The sequence below is a fragment of the Rhinatrema bivittatum genome, chromosome 10 (assembly GCF_901001135.1).
Source record: "Rhinatrema bivittatum chromosome 10, aRhiBiv1.1, whole genome shotgun sequence".
In the NCBI taxonomy this organism is placed as follows: domain Eukaryota; kingdom Metazoa; phylum Chordata; class Amphibia; order Gymnophiona; family Rhinatrematidae; genus Rhinatrema; species Rhinatrema bivittatum.
This window is the reverse complement of record NC_042624.1, coordinates 103,683,662-103,706,060: the sequence shown is the minus strand read 5'-3', so window position 1 is coordinate 103,706,060 and position 22,399 is coordinate 103,683,662. Positions and strand designations below refer to the sequence as shown.

At 42.6% G+C, this 22,399-nt stretch overlaps 1 protein-coding gene across 3 annotated transcripts in view; it reads left to right on the top strand.

Moving 5' to 3' along the window:
- Positions 1–22,399, top strand: part of NFIA (nuclear factor I A) — a 512,744-nt gene that overhangs the window by 393,593 nt on the left and 96,752 nt on the right. For all 3 annotated transcript variants that reach the window (XM_029618602.1, XM_029618603.1, XM_029618601.1), the window contains one exon: positions 17,408–17,586. In XM_029618602.1, coding sequence (XP_029474462.1) covers positions 17,408–17,586 — 179 coding nt within the window. The remainder of the gene's footprint in view (positions 1–17,407; positions 17,587–22,399) is intronic.

Below are 22,399 nucleotides of genomic sequence, written 5' to 3'. Positions count from 1 at the left end.
TAAATGGGCATCTTCTGTGCCCATCTACCCAAGATAATGGAGTCCTGTTTACAGACCAAGACAGCATCATTCTTCACTAATCCATGCAGTGTCCTGACCCTCTCGATGCAGCCAGTTTGCAAAACACATACGTTTCAGGGGACTGAACTGTATTCACACTCCTACTGAAGTCTGGTTTATAATAAATATTATCCTATTCATGTACTGAACAAGCAAGTTCCGCCTCTCCTTTTGAAGACTTGCTGGACAGTATGGAGATCCTATATTTTACTGCCTCACTATATTCCTTTTTTGGTACAAAGAAGGAAGACAAAAAAGACTTTCCTGGATAAGGCAAATTATTGCAGACAATCATATTCTGTGGCTGACAGCTGGGTTGTATCTGTAGCAGTGTGGAGAGAATAACAAGGCAGACTACTGTCATCGATCCTGTTGGTTCAAAGGTTGACGTTTTGTAAATTGAATTTTATTTGTAACAGTATAGAAGTTGTTTGTTTTTTTTGCTTAATTTAATGGAAGTCAAGTTGAAATAAATAAAATAAAATATAAAATAAATAAAAATGTTCTTGTGAGCTCTGAAAAAATGTATTTGCAAGGACCCAAGAAAAGATATTCAGCGTGCACAAGAGGAGGAATCAACCACTATTCTCTATTATTGGGCTCCTTCCCACCTCCCGCTTCCATCCACAAATGGCTATTAACCTACCTAGATATGTGGTTCTTATTTTCCCATTCTGAGATCTGTACCTCAAATATCTTTTCTCCAGCTCAAAGTAGGAGAAAGTCTAGCATGCCTCCCTTTTCCCATGTAGCTCCCATTATTTCCTGTGGGAGAAACATTTTATATTTTCCTTTCCTTCCATAGAAAATCATGAGAACTGGCCCAGGGCATATGATATTTTTTCAGTCTATCCCACTCCACTGGAATGGAATCGGAAATCTCAGGATAAAGTTGCCGAAAAGTTTCATTTGGAACCAATTCTCACCACTTTTAAAGAAACAGTGGCACTTGACTGCTGAAAAGTCTCTGCCTACTGTACAGGAATCTCAACAAGCTTAATTCATACTGCTTTCCCACAAACACTCTCATAAGTATACACTATCTACTCCTGGAGGACTTTTGCACCATTATGCAATTGAGAATTAGCACAGACTTATTTATATTTTATTTTATAGTTGATTACTAGCTTTACATCATAAATCCTAAAATGGGTTACAATAAAACCCCAGTACTTAACATCCTGTACAAAATAAACAAGCGTAACAAATTCTACCTCAAATAATATAACAGAATTTCATCCACCCCAACCCTACCCTCACAACCTCAAATCTAACAATTAAACCCCTCCTGCCCAATCTCTCTCTCCCCATACCACCTTCACCTCCAAACCTAACCCCAGTAAACTATATAAAAATACAATACAAAATAAAACTCCAAGAAAATATCAGGTGAGGGAGCTGTGTCTCCTCATCTAATGTAAAAATGAGGTAAAAGAATCCCACATCTTGGATCCACATATTAATAGTAAAGTTCCCAGTTCTCCTACTCAAGCCAAAAGTCATACAATCTCTATCCTTCAGGACTATCCAAAACCTTGCTTGAACAGCCATGTCTTTGCTTTCTTACAAAATGTTAGGTCATTTACCGCCAAGACAATTGAATTTTATAACATTGGACCCAAACAAGAAAAAGTACAGCAGTTGATATTTAGAGGATGTGTCCCGGTAATTTGAGTCACCCAGACAGAACCCAATTATAATTATACACCCCCCTTTATTCTGTTTGAGACCGGTCCAATTTAAAATCTAAAAAGAGAGAAAGCTCCGTGGGTGGGACCGTGCCTAGCAGGATTAAAAACATGAGCCCAGCTGTAAACAGGAGGCCCCACATCTCCAGGAGAAGGCAGCAAGTAGACCCTTTCTGTCACAAAGCAAAGCTGTGAGTACACTCCTGGAGGAGGTAAGCAGTCTACATGTTTATATGCTGACTGATGTAAATAAAGCTAGAATCTTTAAGAAGAAAGTCTGGAGTCTCCATGGGAAGAAAAGAAAGTGGAGAAGAAAAGAAAGTTTTTGTTGTGTGTTGCTTGCCAAAGAAGCAGTACTGCTTGCTATGTGCAAAGCACTGAGGAGTTTAAAAGACCGTGGCTCAGGGATGAACACCAAAACAAATAGCTTAACAAAAATTCTTTAATACAGAGAGTTGTGTCTTGGAGCTTGAAGAAAATAATAGCTTTAAAAGTATTATTGTAAGTAAGGAGAAAAGCACCACTTGCCTAAACAGGGAATAAAGTGAGTTATTTGCTGGACAAGCAGGTTTTTTTATTCTTTTCCTCAGAGAAAAAAGAAGAGTGTGGCAGAGTGTGTTTGAACAGAGTGTGGTTCTGAAGAAAAGTGAAACTGCCAAAATTGGTGTGTGTGTGTGTGTGTGTGTCTGTGTGTGTGTGTGTGTGTGTGTGTGTGGTTTGAATAGGACATGGCCCCTCAGAAGCAAGCCAACTTTTCTGCACTAGAGATCAAGGAAGTCTGCCTTGTCTCTGGAAAGCATGACTGAGCAAGAAATGGAAGTTTGGCTTTAAACCTATTTGGAAGGCCAGAGGCAACTACAACAAAGCCTTGTAAGGTTACAGACTGCCTGGGCGTATTTCTTGAAAGAACAGAAAGCAAGCAAGGTTTTCACAATTGTCAGTATGTCAGAAGTGAAGCTGAAAGCAGAGGAAGCACAGCAGCTTTATGAATCACCTGACTTGGGCTTTAACCTTTAGAGGGATAAAAGTTCAGAAGAGAAAGATAATAGTAAATGTGCTAGATCCAGGGAGAGACCTGTGAACAGTGTGACAGGAAACCCTGGAATGGAATCAGTGAACACACTGCTGGAACAGGTAGTGAAAGAGAAGCCAGAAGGGCAAGAGCAGGCACAGCTGAGTTCCAGAAAAGAGAAAGTCAGGTGAAGGAACCTGCAGTGACTGGAGTTTATATGCAGGAGAGCTCATGATGGAGCTTTACAAACTATCCTGAAGGAAGTAGTACAGACTGGCCTGAGAAAGGCAGCATAGAGGAGCAAGATGGAGGTGCTGCGGAGTGGCCAGAGGGAGGTGCTGCAGAGTGGCCAGAGGGAGGTGCTGCAGAATGGCAGAGAGAGGCGCTGCAATTGGAGGCACATTGAGGAGTCAGAAGACACCATGAGAAAAGTAGAAAGAGAGATGGTATAGAGTGAGTGGAAGAGAAGCCACAGCAGAAAAACTCATGTGGAGTCAAGAGAGTCCTGATGGAGGAGGATTGGAACCTGGAGCTGCAAATGGACTTATAGGAAGGACTATGTGTGGACACTGGGCAAAGGGTGCAATGGGTGATTGTGGTATTTGGGGTAACCCTAATGAGAGGGGGAGAGCATGAACCTATAGCTTCTACCCAGTGATTAGGTGGCAGGAAGCCAAAAGAGATATATGGGGAAGAGAAGTTACTTTCCTAGATGGGATCCAGAGTGAGTAAGAGCATGCCCCAATTAGTTCAAGCTGAGAGGGAGAGTATGTAAAGGAGTGGCTCTACACCCCAAATTAACTTGGTCCACCTTAAAACCTATATAGAGAGAGAGACAAAGAGAGCTCTGTAGGTGGGATCCCGCTGAGCACAATAAGAGAGTGAGCCCAGCTGGAACTGGAAGCCCTACATCTCCAGAGAAGGCAGCTCCCGACTTCTCTCTGTCACAAGGCAAAGCTGTGAAGACACTGTTTGAAGTAAGCAGTCTACATACTTATATGCTGATTGATACAAAGAAAACTAGAATCTTTAAGAAGAAAGGCTGAAGACCTATATGGATTGTGTATCCAGCCTGAAAGTTATTTGACTATCTCACACCAAGATTTAAATATGACTCTTTACTCCCGGGTTTAATTTTGTTCAGCTAACTCAATAGCTAGTCAGAATTTAGCTGGGTAAAAAAAGAGGCAGTGATGGGAAAATTCTGGGGTCGGGGAAAAACTTTAGCCAGTGAGCGTTGATATTCAGCGCTCAATTTAGTCAGGTAAATCTTGTCAGAAAAACAGCTGTCCTAAAGCTACTTGGGCAACTTGACCTAGCTATTCAGTCAAGCCCATATCCAGCGATGTTCTGCTGAATATCTGAGTAATGTTGCTTGGGTAACTCACTGGTCTGCTGAATATCAACCTCGTGGCTTATAATGTTCATTAGTTTTACAGCTCGACATACAAATACCGCTAATAGGGCCTGTTGGGATGAACTCAAGAGTCTTTCTGTCATATTGGGAAGATAACTTAGATAAGTATAGTGGCTTGGCTAAATGAAGGCACTTAAAAAACTAATGAGAGAAATTGTATTGAATTCTCCATCTACAGGGAGTCAGTGCAGTCCACAGAGAGTAGATCTGAAAGATGCTTGTGGTCAGAACTTTTCTTTCCCTCCATAAGGCATGCTGCAGTATTTTGTAAAAACCTCTTTAATCTCATAGTAAGAAGACCCTGGTTGAGGTCATTACAGTAATTGATTCTTCCTAGCAGAAATGCATGAACCACAGTCAACTTATCTCTCTTACTCAAAAGTTCCCGTATCTGGCAAATGTATCTCAAGGACAAGAATGCAGTCCTGATAACATGAGATATTTGTGCATCTGCATCCATTGACAGTTCTAAATCCAACTGCACACAGAAACTACAGACAACTTGAAAAATAGAGTTTTATATTAAAACTCAAGAGTCGGAAAGACTTCTAGCTCCCTTTTTTGCTGGCTCATTTAAAGTACATATATCTTCTCTGGATTATGCTTCAGCTTAAATTGATTTGGCCAGACTACTAGCAATCCAAACCCATATTCCTAGATCAGCCCCACTATTGGGGCCACATAGATATCAAAAAAATAGTGAATGTAACAGATCATTGAGAAACTCCAAATTCCAGGATGCGTGGGGCAAACACGGCTCATTGCACCTTATACCCTTCCTGAAAGAAATGGATTACCAACTAAGGAAGATAACCATCTGAACACAACTCCACTCACCCCTATCTCTCTCAAATGCTGTTAACAAAATGTCATGCTCAATGATATCGAACACGATACACAATTCTAGTAACAAAATAGGGAGTCTTATCCTCTGTCTGCTCGCATCAGTATACCATCGACCAATGTCAATGGCACAATCTCTGTACCGTGATTGGCACAACAGTTGTATTGATAGAAATAGAGAATTCCTATAGCCTCAACATAATTCGGTAATTGTTGGGATACAAGTTTTTTCAGCACTTTAAGGAAAAAAGGAAAATGTGAAACTGGATGGAAGTTTTTCAGGACCTTAGGATCAGACCCCTTCTTCAATAGAGGTCTAACAACTGCTTTCTTCAGCACCCCTGGTACACTAACTTGTTCCAATGAGCATTAACCACTCAGCAGTATCCATGGGAAGAGATCTTGCCTCCATAGCCTTCAAATTGGATGGCTTTGGATCGAGACAATAGGAGGTAAATTTAACTCCTTGTATAATTTTCTCTATCCCCACTATATTTATTTTCTTTGAGCTCCTAAAGACTCTACCCTAGTGATCTTTGTTTCCTTCTAACTTGAGGTTCAGTTCTTCTCTCTTTTTTCCTCCTTCTAAGTCCAAATTTAAGTTTAGTTATTTACTGTTACTTGCCCCATCCGCGGCCGTCCCGCGCTCGGGCCTGCTCACCTTCAAGGTTACATGGCAGGTCCCGCGTCGGCCTCCCTAGCGGTAGTTGCCAGCTCCTCTAGGCCCCAGCTTCCCGCAGCAGCGGTCACCAGGCCTTCCACTAAGTGCCAGGCCTCTCGCCAAGGCTCGGTGTCCTCAGTGATGTTGGCCACGCCTCTATGCGCACGCCGTGTGGACCACCCGGCCTCTTGTAGGGCCAAGGGCAGGCCTTAGCTCCGCGGCATGCCCTGATTGATCCCCCGATATAAGGAAGTTTCCTTTCTGTGCTTCCTTGCCTTGGCAATTGGGTCGGCTTGTATGCTAGATTGCCTCTGCGTTTGTTCCTGCTCTTGTCTTGTTCCAACAAATCTAGTAGAGTGGTAAGGCAATTCTTCCCTTTCCTAAAGCCATGTTGGCTCTTCCCTGTCATGCCATGTCTGTCCATATGGTCAGGAATTTTGCTTTTAAGAATAGCTTCTACCATTTTGCCTGGCTCTGACATGAGGCTCACTGGTCTATAGTTTCTAGGATCCCCACTGGATCCCTTTTTAAAAATTGGTATTATGTTGGCCATCCTTCAGTATTCAGGTACTATGGCTGTTTTAAATAATAGGTTACAAATTACTAGCAACAGGTCTGCAATTTCATATTTGTTTATTTATTACTCAAAACTTGATTATACGACTTTCCCATAAGCATTAAGGTGAGTTACAGTAAAAACAACAGTTTAAATACACAGCAACATGAAAAATCTCAATCTCCATACACTAAAATAAATGAAAACAAAATTCATAATAAACATACAATACATAAACCACAAACCCAAAATAAGCAACATAAAATATATCATAAGAACATAAGAAATTGCCATACTGGGTCAGACCGAGGGTCCATCAAGCCCAGCATCCTGTTTCCAAGAGTGGCCATCCCAGGTTACAAGTACCTGGCAAGTAACCAAACATTAACGGGCTAATTTTTAAACCCCGGCGCACCAATAACTGAAACATTATGGGCATTCTTGTTAGAATAGTATATACAAACTTAAATATTTGTGCCTCCCTGTAAACCGTTGTGATGGTACTTAACTAAACAACGGTATAGAAAAGATTTTAAATAAATAAATAAATACCGGTACGCGCAGAAGAGCCGGGTTTCAAAAAAGGGGCGGGGTGTGGGAGGGCCTGGACGGGGTCTGGATGGGCTAGGATAGCACTATTAGGTGCTGTCCCGGTGAAGTGCGCCCCGGCTGGCGCGCAAAACTAACTGCTGCTCGGGAGAGCAGGTAAGTTCAAAAATAAAAAAAATTATGGGGGTTTAGGGGTCGGAGCAGAAAGGGGAAAAGGGAGGAAGGTTAGCTAAGGGGTTAAGAAAGTTCCTTCCCGGTCCGCTTCTTTATTGGAGCAGACCGGGAGGGAACTGGGGAAGGCCCGATCGCGTTGCTGTGAGCTTCTAACTAAAATCCCTCCCTTGCGCACGCGAGTCCCTATGTGCGTGCAGGTATTGGATTTTATAACATGCGAGCGACAACACGTGCATGTTATAACATTAGTGCGTCCCTTTTAAAATTTACCCTAATGTAGATCCTGGTATAAAACAGCTGCAAAAAAGAACCCCCCTCACACCAAGAAAAGAGGACTCACATCACTCTTTCCCAAAAAAGTAATACAAACTCTGCACCACCAAACTGAAAAATATTTACACCCCCAGAAATACATGATCATAAAGCCAAGCCTTCTCTCTTTTTCTAATCCTTAATTAATCCCGCTTGACCCATAAATCATAAGGGATGACATCCTATCGCTGCAAGCAAAGCAAGTGAAGTATCTGCTTTTAGTCATGGCCAGTCTAAGAACAGGAAATGATGGGGTCACTAGTAATAATTATTGTAAAGAATGTAATGCTGTAGTTGTCACATGGTTACACAAAAGGGTAGCCAAATATCCAGGCTCACCCCAGAGAATACACTTAAAAACTAGGGAGCACACTTTGAATTCTGCTTTGCTTGAACAGAAAGTAAAATAGCATTAATATGATCTCGCATTTCACCCCTTATCAACGACCTAGTGTCAGTGTTCTGAATTAACTACAGACACGGGAGACCTATCTTGGAATGGCTTGACATAAAGAGTTGTTTAAATATGGCTAATACGGCCTAATTTAACACAAAGACCAAAAAGAGATCTGGACCACTGAAGAAATCTATGCCCTTATAGAAGGATCAGAATCCAGCCTCTCACCCAACATCTTTCAAAGTAATTGAAATATCTGCTATGATGGGCTATACAAAAAAAAAAGGTTTACCCCCTTGACTCAGCCATTAACCTTCCAGTTTTATTAGGTGAACGATGTCATGCTTGTGGACAATACCCACCAGAGGTGTTAAATAAATAAATAAGAACCTAAGATATTTATTTACTTATTTATTTATTTAGCATTTTTATATACCGAAATTCATGTAGCAGAGTTACAAATCAATTTGGTTTACATTTTAACATTAAACATGCATGTAAGAATGCTATTACATAGAACAAGGAGTATATAACTTGGAATAAATAAACTGGGAGACTGTTATCACCATATAACATGAACAATGAATAGTGTGATATTTTTGTGTAACAGGCTAGACAATAGTTAGACTTGAATCATCTAAACAAAATTAGATAGTGATCAGACTAGACAATCTGCGAGTAGATAAGCTGCTAATGTTAACTGGAGTGACGATATTGGTGTAAGATATGCCATACTGGTCAGATTAAGGTCCATCGAATACAGCATCCTGTTATCCACAGTGGCCAGTTCTGGTCATAAGTATTTGTTATTTATTTATTTAAAATAGCTATTTCCCACTCGATCTTAAATTCTCAGCTGTACCCAATTAGTTCCCCAAAAGTAGATCTATTTCATTACTCACTCCCAGGGTAAGTGATGGCTTTCCCTATTAACTGTTCATGGATGTTTTCCCACCCCAATAAACATTTTGCGCTCTCCCGGTCAAAAATGAGGAGAATCTTCAGTACATTTCCTCCATAGCCAACCTCAAATACAGTAAGAGCAGATTGTCGTCAAGGGCGTCAAAGGCAGCAGACAGGCTGAGTAAGACCTAAATAAAGTCCTTCCCTCTGACGGCCTGCATTCTGACATTGTCAATCAAAGTCTGTACTATATCCTGCCCAAAGTCCATACTGGCACAGATGTAAAATACCAGCTTTGGCTAGATAATCCAGAACCTGCTGATAGATCGACGTCTCTATTACCTTACTTGAAGAAAGGGAGGTTTGAACCTGGTCGGTAATTCACCACCAACCCCTCCTTCTTCAGCAATGGTCTTATCAAAGCAGAGTTTAGTGAATCGGGTAACTGACCCAGTTCTAAGGAGGCATTAGTAATTATATGTTCTGGGTCAGAGCCTACTTCATGTTTCAACATTTTATCATTGAGTTCTTTCAGATCTCTGGGGTGAAAAACCGATGATTTTATTACTCTTTAATTTGTCAGTTTGCTTTATTACATCTTCCATTTTTACAGTGCTTTGCATTAGTTCCACTGAATTATCACCATCAAAGAACATTTCTAGTGTGGCTATCTCCCAGCATCCTCTTCAATAAAAACCAAAGCAAAGAATACACATAGTTTTTTAGCAATGACTTTGCCATCCTTGATTGCCCTTTTACCCCTTAGTCAACTAGTGGTCTGATTGACCTCCTCACAGGTTTCTTGCTTTGAATGTATTTGGAAAAATTTGTTTTATTAGTTTTTATCTCTGGGGCAATTTTCTTTTCAAATTCTCTCTTAGCCTTCCTTATTAATGGTTTACATCTAACTTGCCAAAGCTTATGTGCTTTCCTATTTTCTTCATTGGGATCTGCTTCCCATTTTCTGAAAGATGTCCTTTTGTCTTTAACTGCCTCTTTCACCTCACTATTTAACGTTGCTGGCAGTCATTTGGTCTTCTCTCAGCCTTTTTTCATGCATGGAATACATTTTATCCAAGCTTCTAATATGGCATTATTAAACAAACAATGTCCAGTCCTCATGCAAACTTTTAAACTTTGTAACCACTTCTTTTGTGGGGTTTTTCTAACTAATTTTCTCATTTTATTGTAGTCTCCCTTTTTAAAGTTAAATGCTTCTGCAATATTTTTACTAAATGTCCTCCCTCCAGTGAATGGGTCAAATTTGATTGCATTATGATTGCTATTGCTTTACGGCCCCACCACCATGATCACGTGCACTCGATCCTGTATGCCATTGAGGACTAGATCTAAAATAGCTCCCCCTATTGTCGGTTTTGTAATCTGCTTAACTGCAAGACCACCTGATTGAGGAACAGTTTGCGAGAAATATAATAATAAAACTATTGCCACTTACAAAATAAAGTAACAGTAAATGTAAAACAGCATCATTTTTAGACAGGGTTTACATACTTACATTGTGATGACCACAACTAATATAAGATTCTCTTGGCTAATATTTGAATACAGAGTTGAGAACCATATAGTATGTTTTGTTTTGGTTTTTTTTACTGCGAGTGCTGAGGAATGTCACAAGAAAGGCTGGGCTACTGGATGTTTTTATTGTTTGATTATGAATATATTTCTTTGTAATCCGCCTAGAATAAAGGGTAGAGCGACTATGCATTTTATAAATAAATATTTTGGCCTTCAAAGGGTAAGATTAAACTAATCAATGAATTACCACGTAACACTTCTATAGTGCTACTCGGTGTACACAGCGCTATACAAAAAAAAACATATAAGAGACAGTCCCTTCTCATTAGAGCCTACAGTCTAATCTAGATAAACATACAGGGCATGAGAGTCTTGCGAAATTTCATTTATTAAGACTGTGGATAAAAATTAATGAAGCAGCAAGTGGGATAGATCAGGGCTTAAGATTTAATAATACAGTTATAAAATCCTGACTCCTGCCAGACGATATGTTTCCCTAAGCCCTAAAACATTCAGGGAAAAGATATATGAACCTACAGTAGAAAAAAGAACATTTCATATCATATTCCCCCAAAAGCCAAACCAAACCGATAATTATGGATTTCCCTAATACCCTGGGGAAAATTATTCCACAACGTTGGTCCAATCCAGTTTATGGCTTCTTACTCCTAGATTTTGCTGCTCTTACATCCCAGTCATGATCAATGTGGGGGGGGGGTTTCCCCAAAAGGGGATCAGTGTCACCAGAGCAGCTTTGCACATCAAAGGTTAATAAGGCTCATGCATAGGGAAATAAGACAGATAATGCCTTCCATGGCTTAGCAGGGCAACTCTGAAATGCCTTACGGACTGCCCATTTTGGCCTTGTTCACTCTTATTTCACACAACTTCTGCTCCAGCAACAGCCAGAATAGCTATTCGCTTCTGCCGCAAAACAGGCGATCTGATCCCCACAGTTTATTTCGTGGCATTATCACATTGCAGAAAAGTGACATGTATCTGTTACAAACATAGTGATGGGTGCATGCAAGGTGATAGGAATGGGTTCAGTTTTCTTTAATGGATAGGTGAAGTTATAGAGGTCCATATTCAGCGTGTTTGTCTGTCTTAAGTTTGGCATTTAGCCGGATAAACACCAGGATATAAAAATCCGGCTGGTCTGACCGCCCCTGACTTGTTATCTGGCTAATTTGCTTATCCGGCTATGTCGTGGCGGTCCGGGGTCATTCTGGGGCAGAGTACTGTTATCCGCCTAACAGGGTATTTTTGAAAGCAATGCACGTGCGCCCATAAACGCGCGTATCTGTGCTTGAGAGATGCTGTAGTTTTAAATTGTGCTTGCAAGTATGTGCATATCATCCAACGTACCCTCCTGCATGTATTTCGGCTAGGAGTTTAGTGGCTTTTACGCGCAGGTGGATTTTAAAACATATCCATGCGAGTGAAAAACCAATTTTTCAAAATAGTCCACCAGTTTGTCCAGTTGATATTGGGGTCTTCAAGACCCCTCTGGTTCTTCATCCTGTAAGCCCCCCACTTGATCCCAAACTCTCGTGCTGTGCTAAATGCCCTAAAACCCGAGATCTCCAGACTTGCTGCTCATCAGTACCTGAAGTAAATCTACGCAGGTAACAAGCCGATGTGCGACAGGGTCAGCTTTTTTTAAAATGCGGACTCGACGCGCGTAAGTCTTGGCGCCATCCCCTTTTCCACTCCTTTCATCTTGGCACGTGCACGGGTAGGTATGTGCGTACATCGCGGCTTCTTAAAATGTGCGTTGCTTGCGCGCGAGGCGCCGTGTATGTGGCTGTGTGCGCGCGAGCAACGCTTTTAAAATCGACCCATAAATTAGCCAGGTAATCCAGATTTTCAGCGTTATCTGGCTAAGGATAAGCTCAGGGCAGCTGAAGAGCAGTACAAACGTGTGACTTAGCTAGCTGGCCACAGCTGAATATGGGAACTGAAACTCTGCTTTACAAGAACAGTGCAGGTCTTTTTCATGCTTCATTTTTTTTTTTTTTCCTCCGCAAACAACACCCACTAAGTGCATTAGTGCTTTAAATATGAAACCCATATTTTAAGCATCAGATCCCAGGATTTTCAACCTCCCCTATTGATAGAACCATAAATCATGTTAAAGTTAAGTGAATTACTGCAGCATGGAACTGTAGCTTTAACAAATGTTTGCTTAGTATCACTTTACCGTCTATGGAATGAAAAGGAAGAAAACCCCTACGATATGGGAAATGGAAACGCAGCCATCTTATTCACTTAGCAGTGATCTATCACACCACAGCCACACGTTCCATTACCGTGCCCCCCTCATAACAGAAAACAGAGCTATAACATCCCACATTTAAATGCTTGTTTTAGCGAATTTAAATTTCTATTCGTAAAATATCATTTGACATTTCATTAAGGTTGTTACTGTATTATTTTTCTTCAGTAATTTGCTTTATTATTTATTTACAAACGTTTCATATTTCACCGTTTCCGTCTGTAGGCAGTGTTGTGTCTGTGGACCCTTGGGCCGAGGCAAGAATGATGCTTACCTCTAGGGAGGAGCCCTGCAGCTTCTCACTGTCGGCAAGCAGACCCAGGCAAAGCAGAGATCGGTCAGAACCTTCACCTATACCAGCCCATGTTCCCCTTGGCTTGAGCCTTTGGGTTCTGGGGCTGGCAGGACTTAGGTGTGGGGATCTCTGCTGATGGCAAAAGAGAAGGTCTGTAGATATCTAGGGTCGTAGGCAGGCAGCAGTCAGGCATATCCAGGACCCAGGCAGTGGTCAGAGTCAGGCAGCAGTCAGGCATATCCAAAGTCCAGGCAGGGGTCAGAACTGGGTATCTATCCAAATGAGAGGAAGAAGGATGGATAGGCTGGGGCAAGCAGGCAAGGACCGGAACAAGCAAGCGACGGAGGATGGAACAGACTGGAATGAAGAGTGAAGACAAGCTGGGCGAAGACTGAAATGCTGAGAAGCAACACGCTAAGGAGTAGCTGGACCTATTGCTGAGGCAATGAGGGAAGGTCCGAGAAAGCCCTTTATAGGGCTTGCTGTTTTAGGTCATCAATAGGCTCCACAGGGCTTTTCCCGCCGCGGGACACAACTGGGTCTTAAAACTAGTCACAAATGGGTTTGCCTATGCTGGGTGGAGCAGGATGCTGCCGGCCCCATTCAGCTTGAGAAGGAGAGTAGCTGGATGGGACCGGCAGCAACCTGCCGTGTGAAGACCTGGCGGCGTCTTGCAGCTTTGGAGCATGGCGTCCCGCCACGTGGAGGGCCGGCAGTGCCCGGACACATTGGGAGCCAGCAGGGACAGCCCGGCCGGGGAGGCGAGTGCAGCGGTTCATGGGAGCAGCCCGCAGAACGCCAAACGTAACAGGCGGATTCCCGTTAATTTAAAAGGAACAGAGGCAACAGAACAGCTTACGGTCAAATCAGAATTTGCAATTAACTTAGCATTGGGATGCAGCGTCGGCAAACCCTTTTGTGAATAGCTTCAAGAGTTCAGGAAGTTGGGTGAAGGTGCGTACGGACAGTAAGCATTGCTTGAAAATGTTAAAGCGACTTAACAGAGCATTAATGCTGTGAACTAAGAAGGAGGGTTAGCCTGCAACCATTTCCAATGATTTAATTATATTGCTCGGGGTGGGGTGGGAGGAGAGCAGGGTAGACAATTCAAAACCGTCTTGTCTAGGAGTGAGTTAATTGGTCAGTTTCCCTAATGACTTTGCTAATACGGGGGTAAGCAATTTTCAAACTGGCTGCATTTGGTTACAGTCCGCGGGTGCTTTTTACCCCTGCAGATTTTGCACCAGATTTCGAGGGGAAGGTGCCTGCATGCTTTCTCTTGGAAATTCTCTGTGTGCACCCGCTTCTTGTACAATAGAATTCTCATGGCAAATAACCACACGTTAACATGAAAACACAAGTGCCTTATTTTCCAATCCCCATCCAAAACACGTCCTCCCCCTTCCCCCCACCCCCGGGAATGCCATCCTCAAATGGTGGCTTTGAAAATTGCCCTCACAGCCTACTTCCTGTTGACTGAGCAGCTCAATGACCCACCTGGACTGGTCTTTATTTTTTTAATTGTATTTGAAGACCCAAAGTTTTATGCCTCCTGCCCTTACTCCCCCCCCCACACACACACACAATCCTTTTAATTTACAAATCTTTATGAGCACTGCTACGCCACCTTTGTAATGCAACCTGCGATATGCTTGAATATTTGGACATCATCCTTAGCTCACTTTCAGGCCGATACTGTAAAGTGTGCTTAGCCGAGTGCGCTGTTTAACCCGTGTTGGACGCGCGTCTACCACCCCTTGTACAGTAAGGGGGTTCAGCGCATCCATAACGTGCGTCCAAACCCCCCCGAAACTAATAGCCTCATCACATGCAAATGCGTAGTTGTTCCTAACACCTTCTTCTGGCGCAACCCCCTCATGTGCATGCCGCACCGTGCGCTCAGGAGAAGGGGCTGTGCACGCATTGAAAGAGCAGGTGACGAAAACAGACGCGCTATGTTAGCGTGTCCGTACTGTATCGGGCTGTTTGTATTGACCTGGTAGAAGGAGCACCACTCTTGAAAGCCAGACACAAATGTGTTAAGCTAGTCCAATAAAACAATTATCACCTACAATTTGTTTGTTTCACTTTTATTTTGACTTGTCCAAGTGTACTAACATGACAACCACAATACTTCATTCCAGCTCTAGTCAAAGTCTGAAGCTGTTCCGTTCTGTTTCTTATGGGCTACTTCCCAACAGGAACAAAGAGATATACAGCTTGCTTGAGTAATACTTTGCTTGTACTATCTGTTAGAGATATGAAATGAATTGTTTTTAAAGTCTTGTTTCTTTTTAATTCCTTGTCTTTTCCTTATGCATAGAGGTGCGGGTCGCCCTCAGGAACTTGGATTCTCGCCAGCCCTCATTAGTAAAAAGTCACTCTTTGTGTTTGGGATCAACGGCAGCTGTTAGGGGGTTGTTTGAAAGCCAACACAATGGTGTGACCAGTCAGCACTCTTAATGTGGTCCATCGTGAGACCCATGTGCAAACACAAATAGCCAGGGTGGGTTGGTTGCAACATGCAAAATTTGAACTGACACATGCGTTGCCATGCAGCTGTAAGACAATTTACAGCAAGCAGGGTGTGGAGACATCCAGGAAAACCAAATGAAGGAAATCAGGTGAAGAAGCTAACAGGTCATAAAATTCTTTTACAACACCCTCTGAACTGGAATTGTGCTGATTACAGTGGTCTCAACTACAGGCGCCTGTACAGTTGTATTAATAGTGTTGTGAAAACGTATCATTTTTCAGCTTTATTGACATTGTAATACAGCAAACAGTATGTTTTTACTTAACGGCCTAGCGCATAATGTTATGTTTTGGGGTTAACCTTTTCCTTATGGTCTAGAAGTAGGCTGCCTGCAATGTGTTATGTGGTCTTTCAGTCATTTTTTTTGAATCTCTGGAAAGGGCTGACCTGATCCATTGGAAGGACTTGTTTTATGAATAATTTGATACTCACACCAGCTACTGCAAGGGAACAGTGAAAGCAACCGACAAGAGTCATCTTTAAAAATCAAACAATTGCACGCACCCTGCACTACAGCAACCTTTAACTGTTCTGTGGCATAATAATGAGAAGCTAGAAAGCAAGCCAAAAATCTAGTATAAATGTGCAGCAGATGTAGCACACGGTTGCACAGCCCCCAGTAGAAGGATTCTCATAGTATTGGTGTGCCTGTGACAGGCCCTCGCATACTATCCGTTGGATTCTAAAATAAAAAGCCTTAGCAGTCTCAGATGAATTTCCAGAAAACCAGAAGTCAGATGAGCTTTAAAATATTTATTTATGCCTTGCCTTGAGCAAGGAGAGCCATTATCTCCCTGCTCCCACCATTCAGGAAAATAAAACTCTAATCGTGTTCAAGGGCTTATCGCTCCCACACCCGTGTGCGTTAGAAGGGGCTGCAGTGCTTCGTGGCTCCCGGCTCCATCGAGTTTGGGAAGGATGGAGCCTCCTTGTTCAATGAATTATGGTGAGGGCCATTAAAATATAGATTTCCCAGGTTTCAGAGGGGTGTAAGGGGTTTCTCAATAGGTGAGGGTTGGCAACATAATTCAAATTCCTTCTTCACGGGGAGAGGGCTTTTATAGAGATTTGACATATTAAAAGCTTTAGCTGAATTGCGAGTTTAAGTTCAGGTTAGTTTTTTTATGTAACCTCTCTCCAGGTCCAGGAGCTTGTTTTCATCTGAAGGGCACAGTTGTAAGACAAATGATTGTCTGATTTCCTTACAGTAGTGAGACGGGGGCTCCACCTCAGTCTCACTTAGTGCACCTGGATTTTAATTTTTGCAAAATCTTGCCAGGCTTCCTAATTCTTCCCACCTGTGAGGGAAGCAACATGCTAGCTTTTCCAAGCAGGAGGAAAGTCATCATCATTTCTCTGGGATGCATTAAGGGAAAAATGCAATGGGGAAAAGTCAGATACCTAAAGGAGAGAAGGGGATATTTCTGCTCATGCACAATAAGAAGCAAAGATAAGAACCTTAAAGTCTGGCTGATTAGGTTTGATATTTAGTCATTTTTAAGTGACTATAAGGTAATATATCATCGAATATATTTACAATGAAGCAAACAACCACCCTAGGAATAATGTCAACAATATAATATTATTTCATACATATAAATCCCTCAAAGCTGTTATTTAAATCTTATTCAAAAAATATATCCGAGACCATCATGCATTAATGCAGACCAATTGGGTCTTTGCATCAACCTTTTAATCGCAGGTCTCAGCCCAGGTACACAATCGTGTTTTGAAAAGTTTTTTTTTTATATGCCACAATAAAAGCGAGGGCTTTGGAAGCCCTGGGAGAGCTCAACTGGAAGCTTGTAATGCTGTTTTGAATTCCCCTGATGCAGCTTGTCTTCTTCGAAACACGGTGACCATGTCGGGATTATGAGAAGAAAGAGTATTAAGTTTCACAAAGTTATTTTGGAGATTTTATTACTGCATATAAAATTTTTTTCAAAAAATGATTGTATACTTGGGCTGAGACCAGTGATTAAAAGACTGATGCAAAGACCCGATTCTCTGATACGTTATTGATCTGCATCAATGCATGATGGTCTCTTGATATGTTTTTTGAGTAAGCTTTAAATAATTGCTTTGAGGGATTTACATGTAGGATATTACTTTTATGTTATCAAATATGTTGCTTCACAAGGAACTGCTGTTGACTTGTCTTGTAAACTGTTTTATCTTTCTTTCCCATAGCAAGTCCACATGCAACACCATCGACACTTCACTTCCCAACATCGCCTATTATTCAGCAGCCTGGGCCATACTTCTCCCACCCAGCAATCCGCTATCATCCTCAGGAGACTCTGAAAGAGTTTGTCCAACTTGTCTGTCCCGATGCCGGCCAGCAGGCTGGACAGGTGGGGTTCTTAAATGTAAGGAAACATTTTTCATCAATTTTCAAGTGTTTGTTAATATTTGCAGTAACCAGAAGATCCCAAAACAGTTGGGCTCTGGCTTGGTAATATTTAAACCGTCCTAGTTTACTGCCCATTCTCTCTTGCTCCTCCTCCATTTTTAATTGGTTTACTGGACAAAGAAAACTAAGCCAATTCCTGAGTCTCGGAGGAGAAGGGACATTTTGGGTTCAATTTTCAAAAAGCATCTAGCAGGCTAAATAAAGACTTGGCCAACTAGATTAAACTTTTTGAAAATTTACTGGGGCTGAGCAGCTAAATTTAGATGCTGTAAATGTGGAAAGTCCTAGGGGGTGGAGTTTTGTTCGAGGGAGGGAAGTTAGACACCTAGCATTGATTTTCAATGCTGGGGGGTAGATATTCCAAACATAGCTGGCTAGTTGGCTATTGAGCAGGTCTAAATTAGACGGATAACTTATCCAGCAAAGTCTGAATATTGCTGCTTAGCCAGATAAGTTATCTCCCCCCCCCCCCCTCCATATGCCTGTTGCCCACCCACAAGTAATCCAGCTAAAAACATAGCCAGGTAAGTGACTTATCCATCTAAGTGGCATCCATAAAGATAGCCAAATGTTCAGCGGCTGCTACTTATCCAGTTAAGTCCATCTTAAGTAGCTTTTGAATATCAACCTCTGTGTGTTTAACTTAGGCGCTTAAATTTGGTTACTAGACCTAAATCTAGTTAGCCCTGCATATTGAAGAAATGAGCAGTGGGTCAGCCCCTGCTGCACCCACTCAAGTCCTCCCTCCCTCCCATCCAATATCTTGATCCACTGACAGGAACATAAGAACATGCCATACTGGGTCAGACCAAGGGTCCATCAAGCCCAGCATCCTGTTTCCAACAGTGGCCAATCCAGGCCATAAGAACCTGGCAAGTACCCAAAAACTAAGTCTATTCCATGTTACCGTTGTTAGTAATAGAGGTGGTTATTATCTAAGTCAACTTAATTAATAGCAGGTAATGGACTTCTCGTCCAAGAACTTATCCAATCCTTTTTTAAACACAGCTATACTAATTGCACTAACCACATCCTCTGGCAACAAATTCCAGAGTTTAATTGTGCATTGAGTAAAAAAGAACTTTCTCCGATTAGTTTTAAATGTGCTACATGCTAACTTCATGGAGTGCCCCCTAGTCTTTCTATTTTCCGAAAGAGTAAATAACCGATTCACATTTACCCGTTCTAGACCTCTCATGATTTTAAACACCTCTATCATATCCCCCCCTCACCTGTCTCTTCTCCAAGCTGAACATCCCTAACCTCTTCAGCCTTTCCTCATAGGGGAGCTGTTCCATTCCCCTTATCATTTTGGTTGCCCTTCTCTGTACCTTCTCCATCGCAACTACATCTTTTTTTAGATGCGGCGACCAGAATTGTACACGCCAGCCTAACCTCCTACCAGGGTGGTAGGAGGTTAGGCTGTGTCCTCCTATGGCTCAGCACTAGGATCTTTTGGAAGCGAAGGTTCTGAAAGGGGGAGGGTGAATCGGGAAGAGGGAGGCAACTTTTTATAAGAGATGGGTTGGAGGGGGGGGGGCCTGTCCTTTGGCTCATTTCTTTACCAGACGCCCCGCCTAGTTTCGACGTTATGTTTCTCTTGAGTTCTACTGTCCTTTGTCTCCGGCTACCCTAGCCTCCAAGTTCTATCTCCCTGTTATATGTAACTTTGCCTCTTGTTAAATGGTTTATTAATTTTAGACCCCCAGTTCCATGTAAACCGATCTGATATGAATCTATTCATGAAGGTCGGTATAGAAAAGTGCTAAATAAATAAATAAATAAGTAGATGGGGCTTGGGGACAGGGGGAGGTTATTTTAGTATCGGGGGGGGGGGGGGGGTGCTCGGGTTGGGATGGAGTGCGGCTTTTTTTTTTTTTTCCCCCCAGGAAGAGTATATTTTCATTCAGCAGCTAGGTAATAGCTGAAAAGTTTCCCTAAAGCCAGCTCGCTAAAAATAGCCAGGGATCTCAGTCACTCAATGGCTCTTGGAAATTTTAACCCAGAGAAACTTGGCAGAGCGTTCACGGAGAATCAGGGATTTAGGGGAGCACTGAGCGCAGGTCGCAAGACTTCTCCTGAACCGCAGTCCAGTGCTGTAACGGCCAGGTCACTTCTTCTCCCTATCTGGGTTAAATTGCAATGCACTCTATTCTCTTCTAAAGGCAAAATGAGGTTGAGAGACTTTATGCTGAAACGCTAACATTGCATGAATATTACAGCTTTAGTCAATTCTACTGTTAGAACCCGGACAGAAAATGACACAGAGGAAAACACGTTTTAACAAGCCAGGCGCACGTTATTCCAGCCCGTGTGTGTTGTTGCCGTACGCTGGCACTCGCCAAGTGTTTGAAGTATCACAGCAACGTGCGATGTTGCCTTATTACCATAAAGTCAGCCTGAACGTGGAGAGATGCAGAAGCCTAACAAAACATAACGGCTAAATAATTTAAAAAAAAAAAATAGTTCAGACACATGTTTCCCATCAAACGTATCATTGCTTATTTTTTTTCAGTGTATTCTCATACATGGCCAAAGCTTGGGCTCCTGGCGGTAGAAGTGCAGTAAGGGTGATCAGTATCTGTTCTGAAAGGAGCTAGGTTTGAGGGGGGTTTTCCCCCCCTCTGCTGATCTGTACAGAAAATTAAACAGGGTTCCAGAACTGCAAGCGCGCCTTTTAGATTTTGACTTGCAAGGAGCTTGATGGTATCCTGATTATTGCTTCATTTACTCTGGCTGTTGACTTCTGACCAAATACAGGCATAATGGGATTATATCCCGTATAATTACAGATATTTTTCAAAAGCCGGTCCCCGGTTTTGAAATGTTGGTGGCAAGAAAATCAATGCTAAACATTCCTTGAACAGAAAGATTAGAAAGAAAATGTACATCATCGGTTATGTATAATATATATTGTGATGCAGTGAGGCTTCAGTCGGCCGTACAGATTCATCTCTTCTTGGCACTCGGCTTGCAAGCTTTGTTTAAGAAATCACAGTATCCTCGGTATACGCTTATTTGTTGCTACAGAATACCTGATTCTGCATATCTCGGGCCTGACTGGCTTTGAATAATGTCTGCAATATGATAGCCGACACAGATCTGTCTAGACAACAGATCAATATGCCTCTTCTCCTTTCTTCTGTATTTTTTTTTTTTTTGCTTTGCTTCTTCAAACCCACTGTGTGCTGGGCGCTGCCAGCACGCTTGCAACTAGCGTTCAGGAAAGGGTGAGCCGAGAGAAATGTGACTTCATTCTGAGACACACACACACACACACCCCGAGACGCCGCAGTAACACTTGTGCTGGAAACTCGTGGCGCAGGAAACCTGGCCCCAGAATTTACCGAGGATAAAAGAAAGAAAATTCTCGGTTGCCTATAAAAATGATTGCTTTCACGCTCCCCTTGCACCCCGGAATTTTGATCTTGCAGCGTATGTCAAGCTAACTTCCTCTGCGGAGGGCAGTGCATTCAGTGCCAGACAGACCGCAGAAGCAATCAGATGAGGGACTGATGCCACACATCACACGCAGGGCGGCAGGCACCTGCATTGCCCTCCCTGCTTCCTTGTCACGGTGCTGCCTCGTGTTCACTGAGAAATGAAAATATGCATTCCCGTAAGATATTTTGGAATATTCTGTTGTCAGGGAATTCTTTGGCTCGGCTTTCGTTATTTTGGATGCCTTTTATGAATGGAAGCAAATCTCTCGGGGCAGGGCGGGGGGGGAGTAATAACCTGAAAGAACAGAATGCATCTTCTATCATTTGTTGGCCAGGGACGTACATTTTCTGAAAAAGAATGCCCTTGGAGTTTAGCAGAGGGCATCCTGGCATTAGCCCAGACTTCTAGTAACAGCTGACTTGTGAGCAGTGCTGTGCACAATCAGATAGGGACGCCTGAGGGTAACCTGAGCAAGCTCGTTTTAAGATGCACGCTTTCAAGACAGCGAAGGTCTCGTTCCTGACATGAAGTTCTGCAAGGGAATCTGAAGTCACTTCTGTGTTGGAGAAGAGTCTGGATAGTCCGTGCAGGGTGGAGACATATTGCAGAAAGTTACCAGGCTGTCAAGGAGAGGTGCCAACTAGGTGCTAGTCTGTGTAGCTAGAGCTGTAACTGAGTAGGTTCAAAGAGGGAATTAACTGAACCAATTAAAACTGGGTGCCTGCAAGTACTCAGTATATTTGTTTGCTTATTGCCCAATGAAAAATGATCTGCCCCCCCCCCCCCCCCCCCCCCCGCTTTCTTGGCAGGTAATTTTTCTGCATAAAATAGCACCGGTGTTTTTGCATAATATAACTAAAGCACATTGTTCAGTTTTGCCCTCTTCCCACCCCCAGGACAACCTCTGCACACTCGTTTTCTCTCCAGCTCCCCCCCCCCCCCCCCACCCCAGGGAGAACCTGCAAAATCCACAGGTAAAGGTACCTGCATTGTTCAGGGATGCTTATACTTTTACCCGCAGACAGGCCCAGTTATTAAAATCCACAGGTAAAGGTACCTGCATTGTTCAGTGATGCTTATACTTTTACCCGCAGACAGGCCCATGGGTGAAATAGTGCTTGGCCTTCAGAAATGATCTTTTCGGAAATAGCCTGCCCTCAGTGTGGGTTAAAATGCACGCGTAATGCCACTAAGCGCATGCTTTTTACCCACAGCAGGGGGAGGGGGTCACGATGGGCTTTGCACATAAACATGCATATTTTGAATTTTCAAAAGTACATGCGTATTTTCAGCCAGATGAATTACCTGCACAATTTAGCAGGTGG